This window comes from Panthera leo, chromosome C2, assembly GCF_018350215.1.
Source record: "Panthera leo isolate Ple1 chromosome C2, P.leo_Ple1_pat1.1, whole genome shotgun sequence".
Classification (NCBI taxonomy): domain Eukaryota; kingdom Metazoa; phylum Chordata; class Mammalia; order Carnivora; family Felidae; genus Panthera; species Panthera leo.
The window spans coordinates 64,963,181-64,973,455 of record NC_056687.1 but is presented as its reverse complement, the minus strand read 5'-3'; the positions used below and the strand labels follow the sequence as shown (position 1 = coordinate 64,973,455).

Genomic DNA, 10,275 nt, shown 5'->3' with positions numbered 1-10,275 from the left:
TCATGTTCCTATCCTCTCTCTTTTCTGCAGAATCTTTAGCATGCTGTCCCACATTCTCTTAATTATAATCATATGCAGACTGCCCTGTTGTAATTGCCAAAGCCCATGCCAGGGATCCCCACTTTGGAGGCTGTGGGTCCCAGGTGATGGTTGGGAGGGTAAAGGAAGAGAATAATATGTGCAAGGAATTTGAGGATCCGTATTTGAGAATTCAGTTTTTTATTAAATAGCAACAGAATATAGCCACTACAATGTGGAAATTCTGTGTTTTCAATGACAAGTAAGCATCTGCATTTTTTTTTTTAATGTTAGAAACCACTGTACTATGCCTATTACTCTTCAGATCATTCTTGCAACCAAGATAATGCACCAGTCGTTGAAATGACTCATTGTGAAACCTCTCAAGGTGGAACAGAATTTTTTAAGACCTCGGGGCATCTGACTGGCTCAGTTGGTTAAGTGTCGGACTCTGGCTCAGGTCACGATCTCAGTTTGAGCCCTGCATTGAGCTCTGCACTGACTGTGCCCTGACAGTGCAGAGCCTGCTTCAGATTCTCCAGCTCCCTCTCTCTCTGCTCCTCCCCCTCTCTCTCAAAAATAAACATTAAAAAAAAAAAGACCTCTATTTCTCTACCATGCCACTTCACCTGCACTGGGGTGTGACACCTGCCTGCTCATGGCTGCCATCCACCTCCTTCTCTCCACAGCTGGGCAGAGGAGTTCAGCCTCATAGGAACCAAGTTTCCCCAATACCTGCCCTGTATGTTCTCATTGTCAACTGCAACAAAGAGGCCAAGGTTTTTGAGCTTTGTAGATCTGCCTACCGTAATTGCTAAGGATTAGGAGTGCAGTCTATTTGGACATCACAAATACTTGGAAGAGTGTGCTCCTTTAAAAGTTTGGGTTGGTTTTTTTCTCACTTCCACTTCCACTCAGTTTTACGATTCTTTATGCTCTTGTGATGTTTTTACGCACACTTTATTGGTCCTGTTGACTCTTGAGATAAGTAGGGTAGATGAGGAAGTAGAGGTTCTGAACAGGTGGGGGACTTGCCAGAAATGGCACAGCTAGTAAATGGCAGAGTCAGGGCACACACTCAGGTGTCCTGACTTCAAGACCACATTGCCTTCATCTTGGCTTCTCTCATTTTTTAATTTTTGGAGGGGGGCTGGCTTCTCTCATTTTCTTTTCCTTTTTTTAATAGACTGGGCACAAGTGAGCAAGAGCAGAGAGAGAGAGAATCCCATGGGGGGCAGAGAGAGAGAGAGAGACAAGTGGGGCTCACCAGAAGCAGGGCTCGAGCTCACGAACTGTGAGATCATGACCTGAGCCGAAGTCAGATGCTTAGCTGCCTGAGCCACCCAGGTACCTGGCTTCTCTCATTTTCAAAGGTAGTTCTCCTGTGTATATATCTTTGTCCTATTTCCCAGAGAAGTTTGGTATCTTCTGTGATCTAAAAAGTATGTTTCATTCTCATCTGGTCTCTGAACTTTTTTCCTGACTCCCTCCCTGGTTTTTCTGCCCTTAGCCCCCTCACTTCCACTCAAACCCCAATTGGACAGGTTTGTCGAGGGGTCCCAGATACTCTGTGGATGGACTCTTAGGAGAGATGAAAGATATTTTCTGCTAGACTCAAAACCTCTACTTTCTCCAATTTTTGTATATACACAGTTCTTCTCAAAAGCCATTAACGTGTCCTACAAGATGGAACATATTCAGGTATATTACATAAGTACTTTTTTGCCAATCACTTTCCAAATTTTAAATGTATTCCTTAGTACCTTATTTAAGCTATTGCCACCGTCACTGGTTTTAAGTACACTGAAGACCATCTTATACCTGCTAAGAGGCCCTCAGAGGTCTGAAAGGTGTTCACAGAGGACTGGCTGAGAGGGTCTCACTCTCAGGGAGCTTGACTGTACCAGCAAAGGGTCCGTTGTTCCATTGATGACTGTTGAAAACTCAAAATCAAACCTCGTGTGTGTGTGTAATTTTGGTCCTTGGAAGAGAGGTTGGTGAAGGGTGGGTCATAATAATAATTGAATGCTTGCTCTGTATTGGCCAAGTTACCTGTGTGATTTTATTTTATTTAATTTTATCTTGCCAGTAGCCCTGTAGGTATGTATGTACTGCAAAGAAAAAAACAGATTCAAGTTAAGTAGCTTAACCGAGGTTGGTAGGAGGAGGAGATAAGTCACTTGAATCCATTCTTCTTGACCCCTGTATCTTATGTTCCCCCACCCTGAATATCACATTTTCAGGAGATTATGAAATTTCTCTGTGATAGCAGCAAGGGCAGAGATCTCATCTGTAGCTAGGGTTCTAGAAATAACATACAGTACATGAGATGTATCCATTAAAATGCCTTATCTGGACTACCCCAGTACATTCTTCCACCATAGAGTAGGAATTTTGCTAAAAAGCTATTACTCATTGCTATTGTTTCAGGGCCAGTAAATTTGGACTGCGTATTTGATTATCAAGCTTATCATAATAAATTGAAGCAACATGACATTAGCTGGCATGTTCCCAGGGATTATGGGCCAAGCAGAGTACTTCAGACCAGATTTATGGTATAACTTCCTATTGGCATCTCTTACAGCCTGTTACCATTCTAATGCACTTGACATATTTTAGTCCTCTCAGTCTCCTTTTCGGAGAGACCTGTTTTCCTGAAACAGGTTCCAAGAGGCTGAGTAAATTGCCAAAGTCATGCAGAGCTGGGATTTGGAGCCAGATATTTGACTCCAGAGTTTGTGTTCTTAACCACTTCATGGTAACAAACCAACAAATATGCCAAGAAAGGAAAGAGGGATGGACAGTTATTTGGAATGGCTACGCCCTTCAGAGACCCCCAGGAACACTTTTGCAGTAAATAAGTTGGGATTATGACTCCCAGTGAGGGAGAACACGCCATAAGGAATCATGAGGTGTCTTAGAAAAAGGGAGTTTGAACCTATTATGGCGTTTGGGTTTTGTTGGGGCATTTGGGGAGGGCCCGAGCAAGCAGGGTGTGCTCTACGTTTGGACATTGTCAGAAAGTGGGGGCAATTCTATAAGCGTGTCTACATTTTATTCATAGGGACTAGCAGGAGAATAGAGCTGTAATTGGTAAACTCATAGCAGTCATTTATTTTAGCCAAATTGGGTGTGTTTGGTATTTTGCAGGTGGCCCAGTGACCTTGTACTTGTGCTTGGACAAAATGATGAAGTGGACTTGCTTTGCCTCATTTTATGTGACCTTATCTGAAGTTGGTGTTCTGTGAGATTGTTTACATCTGATAGGATTGTTTATAGGTATGAGTGCAGGCCAGTTTCTGACTGTTGGGCTGCTCTTGTTTTCTTTTTCAGCAGGAACCCAGGGTAGAGGCCATTAGAAAGTAGGGCATGATGGCAAGCTTTCTCTAACCCCAGGATTTGGTTATTTGTCTCCGTCAAAGGTAGGTGTGTGTGTGTGTGTGTGTGTGTGTGTGTGTGTGTGTGTGTGTGTTGGGCATTGGTTGGGGATTGTGGGGAGGGTTGCTTGGAGAAGGGTCTGGGAACTATGCATTTCTCAGCAATGCTGCCTTTTTCCAAGATGTTTGTGGATCTCATCAGATGGGATCATTCAAGCCTTATGATAAAAATGTCACACATGAAAGCAAACTCAGTAGCTTACAACTAGTCTTCTCTGGATTTTTTTTTTTTTCTGGGTTTCTTTTTTGATTGAGTCTCAAGTATAGAAGGTGATAAGGATCTGGGTGTGGTGAAGCAGAAAAGACAAAAGGAAGGAAATACTTGATTCTGAAGGAGAAAGACAATTGGTCATTCAGTAGAGATAAGAAACCAGCTCAGTTTCCAGTTTCTCAGCCACAACCCTGCTCCTCAGTGGGCTGGGTGGGGGCGTAGGGTGGAGCTTTGAGAGGAGATTGGATTTTCGAATTCACGTGACCACTATTCTTTCTCTTTATGGGTAGCCAGGAAGTATCTGATGTGCTGCTTAGAATTGGAGCAGTTTCTGTGTATTCCAGCTCATGTAGGAAAAATAGTTACAGGGCTAACAAACCTGAGCAGTGGGCTTTATAACATTCTGTGTACGCAGCATGCCAGGAGCCCGGGTGACAACCTGGGATGAATCGGCGAACCAAGAGAGTGCGATGACCCATCTGCCATTGCCACCAAGTGAAACCTACCCCAGAGTTAGCCTGACCCGTTTTTGGTGTTAGGTAGTAATTGCTCTTTGGTACCTGATAAGCAGGCCCATGGACTGTTGGAGAAGTGGGAATTTCTCAAGACGGTTTGTCTGGGTGGGTCTTGAGCCCAGCAGCCTGCCAGCTCCCCAGATCCAGGTGCTCCTACTCTCCCTGGTCTGGTGAGGCTGGACCTGGGCCTCACCCCGGGGCCTGAATGGTGGTGTGAGTCCCACTAACAGTCCCAGAAGCCAGAAGGAAGTGAGGAAGGCTGGGCTTCCGGGGAAGGTGGGGAAAGGTGGAGGCCCAAACTAGGCAGAGTGGAAACTGCCCTGAGGTTAAACTGAAGACCCCTGGGGCACAAAGCACAGTCCCGAGTGGCTGAACTTCTCCAGTGCAGAGAAGTCTCCAGGCCTGGGATTCTCTCAGCTGAAGGGTATGTCCTACCCGAGTGTTAGCGGCCTGGATGTAGTGGTACCTGAGTTCGGGGCCTTATTTGGTTTTTGGAGGAACGAAGTCTGTCCACATTCACAGTGGAATTTGCACCTTTTCTGAAGATGAGGCTGAGGCTCCAGGTAGAAGGCTAGCTGGAGAGGTGACAAGGGGCACTTACTAACTGAAGGCCTGTTCTCTTTCTAGTTAATTCTTGGTAGAGAAGGCAGGAGGTAAGATTTAGAGAGCAGCAGGCGGGCCATCTTGCCCCACAACAGCTCTTTCCTGTTCCCACAGCTGCCTTGGATTTTTACCAACTAGAAATCATTTTCAGTTATCACTGAAAAATCCACATAGAGATTAAGGGAGTGGGAACTAGCTGTCATTCACTCCTTAGTATGAATTAGTCTGTACAAAGCTTTCCCTTAACCTAGAAGAGATCAAATCACAAGAAGAATGAAATTTTGTAGGTAGATTTTTGGAGCATGAAGCCCTAGAGGGAAAGTCAGGAGTGGTTTGGGGCAGAATTTGCTCGGTCAGCAGAGAGCGTGAGGGCACTGGAAAACCTGGTTAGCACTAGAAGCAAAAGGTATCGGAACACATGAGAGAGGCATTTCAAAACTTTCCCCAGAGTGAGGTCCTTCCCTCTCTTTCTTCTAAAAGACCATGGAGAGAATCTCAGCCAAATACAGGTGTCATTTATCCTGACATCCCAAGCACTCTCCTGGAGATATAAGGTGAGGCAGGGGAGGGCAAGCCAGTTGGGCATCAGGACATGAGCCTTTGGTCCCCTATCCTGGGAATTAAGTATCAGGCTGTCACCCCAGTTTTACCAGCAGGTACATGGCGAAGGCACTCCTCTCTTCCCCCGCCCCCCGCCCTGCATCCCAGGGCTCAGCCCAACTCACCAGAACCTGGCCGGGGCATGAGATCAGGGCACTCTGTGAGTCATCTGCGAGTAAGACCATGAAGGAAACATACATTTCCTTCCTAGGGGACACAGTTCAGCAGTTGGAAGTTTGAGATGCTTCCTTTGTAGAAGAAAAGGATTGAAGAGCTGGAGCTCCATCACTGCTATTGGGCTAAGTGCAGCAGGAGTGAAAAGTGAAAGTAAATTTAGAAGTTCCAACCATTTAACTGCACAGCAGGGTTACAGAGTATCCAGCAGGAAACCTCACCCTATTGCATTTTCCATCTCCTACACTTTAATTCCCATGAGCCTAAAAGGCTCTGCGGTTGGTCCACTCATTTTGTTATACTTGTATATGACCAATTATGCCATGGGTAAACACAAAACAAGGTGAACATATTTAAAAGCCTTCTTTATTTATAAGACTAGACAAACAAATATTGAATTATAAGAATTTCTTTCAGGACCACAAATAGAAACAGTTCAGAAGAGGAATATTTTGACAGTAACAGAAATCACCATAAATCATGTAGCTAATAGCCAGCTTGCTCCTCTCTTGTTTGAAAGGTGTTTTAAAAGTTGACATGGGTGAATATGTGACAAGCCCCTTCTTTGTCCCCAAAAGTCCATATACTTTTCATGGGAGAACTGAGCTTAATACACAACATGTCACTCTGCTGTGTCTGAGAGGAAGTTTCAACCACTATTAACTCAAGGTTGGATATTGTCCTGGAGAATAAAGGTGTCCTAAGTTGGCATTAAGGGAATCACATGAGTCTGCGTAGATGGGAGACACCATAGAACAAAGGCCAAAGACACCAAAGGACAAAGGCCATAGAACAAAGGCCAACTTTTCCTTAGTTCTCCCACCTGTGCAAATTTGACTTGAATAAAAGCCTTTGGAAGTCTCTTTTAGAAAGCAGTGAGAAATATTTGCCTTCCAAATACAGACTTGGGCTTACTGCAATATCACAGGTTCCTGTGGATGTCTTTATGCCCCCAAATTAAACATAAACAGGGGTGGAAGTAGTTACCGTCTTTCTAAAGTCTCCTTTTCCTACCATGTATAAAAATGTCGCAGAACCCCAGACCAAGCTGAAAACACTAGTGAGAATTTTGAGAGGCTGAGAGCTCAGAGGAACACCACACCAACTGACTTGGTAATTTGAGTAAGAATGCACACATCCCCTCAGGGCTCAGATGTGAGATATATACTGGGAAAGCAAGCTTGCAGCACGCGGTCCAGAGTCGCTGGAGGAAGGTGGTATAATGGTGACACTTCATTCTTAATATTCGATTCTGCTCCAGTAGAACATGGTACCCAGGAGAACCCAAAACTAGAATAGAAAGGCCAAAAAATAAATAAGGAATTGTTTTAGAAACATCTCATACTTGGGGGGAAAAGGATGTTAGGTTCAATGGAGTACTACATGGCAATGAGAAAGAACGAAATATGGCCCTTTGTAGCAACGTGTATGGGACTGGAGAGTGTGATGCTAAGTGAAATAAGCCATACAGAGAAAGACAGATACCATATGGTTTCACTCTTATGTGGATCCTGAGAAACTTAACAGAAACCCATGGGGGAGGGGAAGAAAAAAAAAAAAAAGAGGTTAGAGTGGGAGAGAGCCAAAGCATAAGAGACTGCTAAAAACTGAGAACAAACTGAGGGTTGATGGGGGGTGGGAGGGAGGGGAGGTTGGGTGATGGGTATTGAGGAGGGCACCTTTTGGGATGAGCACTGGGTGTTGTATGGAAACCAATCTGACAATAAACTTCATATATTGAAGAAGAAAAAAAAAAGGATGTTAGGTTCACTCAGGCTTAGATGATGCTGAATTTTTAAGAGTAATCTCACCTTAAGAAACCTCGTGGGGCAGGGACACCAGGGTGGCTCAGTCTGCTAAGCGACCGGCTCTTGATTTTGGCTCAGGTCACTATCTAACAGTTCTTGAGATCACGTTGGCAGCATGGAGCCTGCTTGGGATTCTCTCTTTCCCTCTCTGCCCCTCCCCTGCTTGCATTCTCTCTCTCTCTTAGTAAATAAGCAAATAAACTAAAAACAAACAAACAAACAACACCTCATGGGGCAGATGTAACTATCCTGCCACTCGGACACACCTTCCCCATTTCCCACCTCCCTGTCCCAAACTGCACCCAGACTTGCCGTCTTCTGGGATTGCTCCTCTCACCTCTGTGCTAAACTAGCCCCCCTGGGGAAATCCTTTCTTCTTCCCATCAGGGCTAATGACCCTCCAGTGGCTTCCTATTTCTCGTATGTACCATTTGGAGGTACAATTTTCTTACCTTCTACTATTGAACCTCTCCTCCCACAGGACTCCCTCTTTTCCCAAAAATGCTTATGACCTGGTACGGCCTCCCCTGCAGAATGCCACAGAACTCAAGGCATTTGACTCAGGCAAGGGGCTGGAATATCTGGGTTCTTCTGCAGCTCTGCTCCTCCCTCCCTACACTTGGAAAGTAGAGATAGTACCATCTTCTGCACCTACCCCCCAAGTTAGAAGATGGAATGAGATCATAAAATAGCATTACTGCTAATGTCTGATGTTTATTGACTACGTACTACACATCAGACACTGTCGTGAGTGCTGCGCATATAACTCCACTGAGTGTTTCCAGAACCCAGTGAAGAGACTGAGAGAGTGAGGAACTTAACCAAGGAGACTGGCTACCTACCTAGCTATTATTCTAGGGATTTAATGCTAAAAGCATTGGATATGACACCTTGTCCATAGCAGGTCCTCACTACACTTGGTTTCCTTCCCTTCCCTCTTTTGAATTTCATTCAGGGGGGCTTCCTAGATTCAGAGTCCATTTGAGGCTTGTGGAAATGTCAAGGGTTTTTAACTGGTCTGGAGTTTTAAGGTCCTTGAGAGCCTTTAAACATTATCCCACAGTTCCTGCTAGCATGGCTGAATAGGAACTTCATTGTTAAAATTTTTCATTCATTCAACAAAGTATCAAGCACATGCCATGTGCTCTGCTAAGCACTGGGGATACAGAAGCTGCTGGTTCCCAGGCTTTTGGCGGAGACAAATACATTGTAGTAGAGTGACCATTACATGACAGAGGTGTGTGCAGAGTGTTGTGGGAGTTCCTGAGCGTGGGTGAGGGACCACCGATGACTTCTCAGAGGAAATGATTTTCCCTTCCTGCCTGCCTCACTCAGCTTCTCACCCCAAACCCAGCATTTCCTAAAGTGTGGTGCATAACCACCCAAGGGACCCTTGTGGGTGTCCATGAGGTCAAGACCTTTTGCATAACAGTGTTAAGACTTTTTTTTTTTTTTTGCCCTTTTTACTGTTTTCACATTTGTACTGATGATGCAAAGCAGTGGAAAGTAAAACTGCTGGCATCTTAGCAGGATTTAAGTTAGAGGCACTAAACTGTGTTAGTAGTCAGTGTATTCTTCACTGCTGTGTACTTGCAGTAAAAAAAAAAAAGGCAGACTTAAGAGATTTAGAGTTTTAGAATTTTAAGGTTGTTTTTGGTGAAGCAGTAAGAATTACTAATTTTATTAAGTGTTCACCTTTGAATATACATCTTTTTAATATTCTTGAAACAAAGTATGCACAAAACAGTTTGTTGCATAGTGAAACCTGATGGTTGTCTGAAGGCAAAGCACTTGTGTAATTGAGTTGTATACTAAACCAGCCATTTTTTCATGCAACATGACTTTTACTTGAAAAAATGACTAATAATAGACAAGCTACAGTTATTCAGATTGGATGTTTGGCAGACATTGTCTCAAAATTTTACAAAGTGAGTCTGTCACTTTGAGGAAAACAACTGACAATACTTGTTGCCAGTGATAAATTTGGGCACTCAAGCAAAACTCAGGAAACTTGTTTCTGTCATGATGGGCCCATAGCACCCCCATGCTTAAGGTCCTTTCCAATATGGCAATAACAATGAATGTGATTTATTGGTTGCATAGAGAATTCAGCCTACATTTGGAAGATCAGCATAACACAGTGAACCAATATTTTCCCAAATAACCGATGCATGTTGTTAATAGAATCACGAACGGGTAAATGACATATGCAAATTTCAAGACAAATTGATGTAACCTATTTTAATATAACAGTCTGAAAAGTTTGTTGACATAATTTTAGAATCCACGTTGCAACTAATGTTTAAAAACTACTAGTTGTCAAGCTTTGTGTAATATCAAAGAATATTCACGATTACGTTTAGATAAGGCTATCAAAACATTCTTGGTTTTTTCACTACCTATCAGTGTGAGGATGGATTTTCTTAAAATCCTTCAACCTAAGCAATATACTATAACAGAGGAAGTGAAGAAGCAAATATGAGAACCCAGCTGTCTTCTATTAAAACCAGACACCGAAGATACTTTTAAAAATGTAAAACAATGCTACTTTTCTCATTGTTTTTGTTTTAGAAAATAGGCACTTTTTTCACAAAAATATATTGTTAACAGTAACATGTAATCAGTTTATTATTGTTACTTTAAATGAATTAATAAGTATTTTTTAAAATTCTGTGTTAATTTCTAATAGCGTAACTATAAATAGATATAGCCCCCATAAATAAAAGCTTGCTGGAGTCCTCAGTAATTTTTGAGAGTGTGAAGGGGTTCTGAAACCAAAAGTTTAGAACTTCTTCCTGAATGCAATGAGTGGCTCTAAATTCTGACAGCAAATTAGAATTATGTGGAAAAAAAAATTTTTTTTTTTTTAAAATGCCTGGGTCCTGCCCCTAGATCCACTGAATCAGAAT

General features: G+C 43.1%; 1 protein-coding gene across 2 annotated transcripts in view; it reads right to left on the bottom strand.

The window, feature by feature from the left end:
- Positions 1 to 5,980: 5,980 nt before the first annotated feature.
- UPK1B (uroplakin 1B) overlaps positions 5,981 to 10,275 on the bottom strand; it is a 29,882-nt gene continuing 25,587 nt past the window's right edge. The window contains exon 8 of one of the 2 annotated variants that reach the window (XM_042955441.1): positions 5,981 to 6,848. In XM_042955441.1, coding sequence (XP_042811375.1) covers positions 6,616 to 6,848 — 233 coding nt within the window. In that variant the 3' untranslated portion in view covers positions 5,981 to 6,615. The remainder of the gene's footprint in view (positions 6,849 to 10,275) is intronic. The other variant, XM_042955442.1, reaches the window with a different exon arrangement.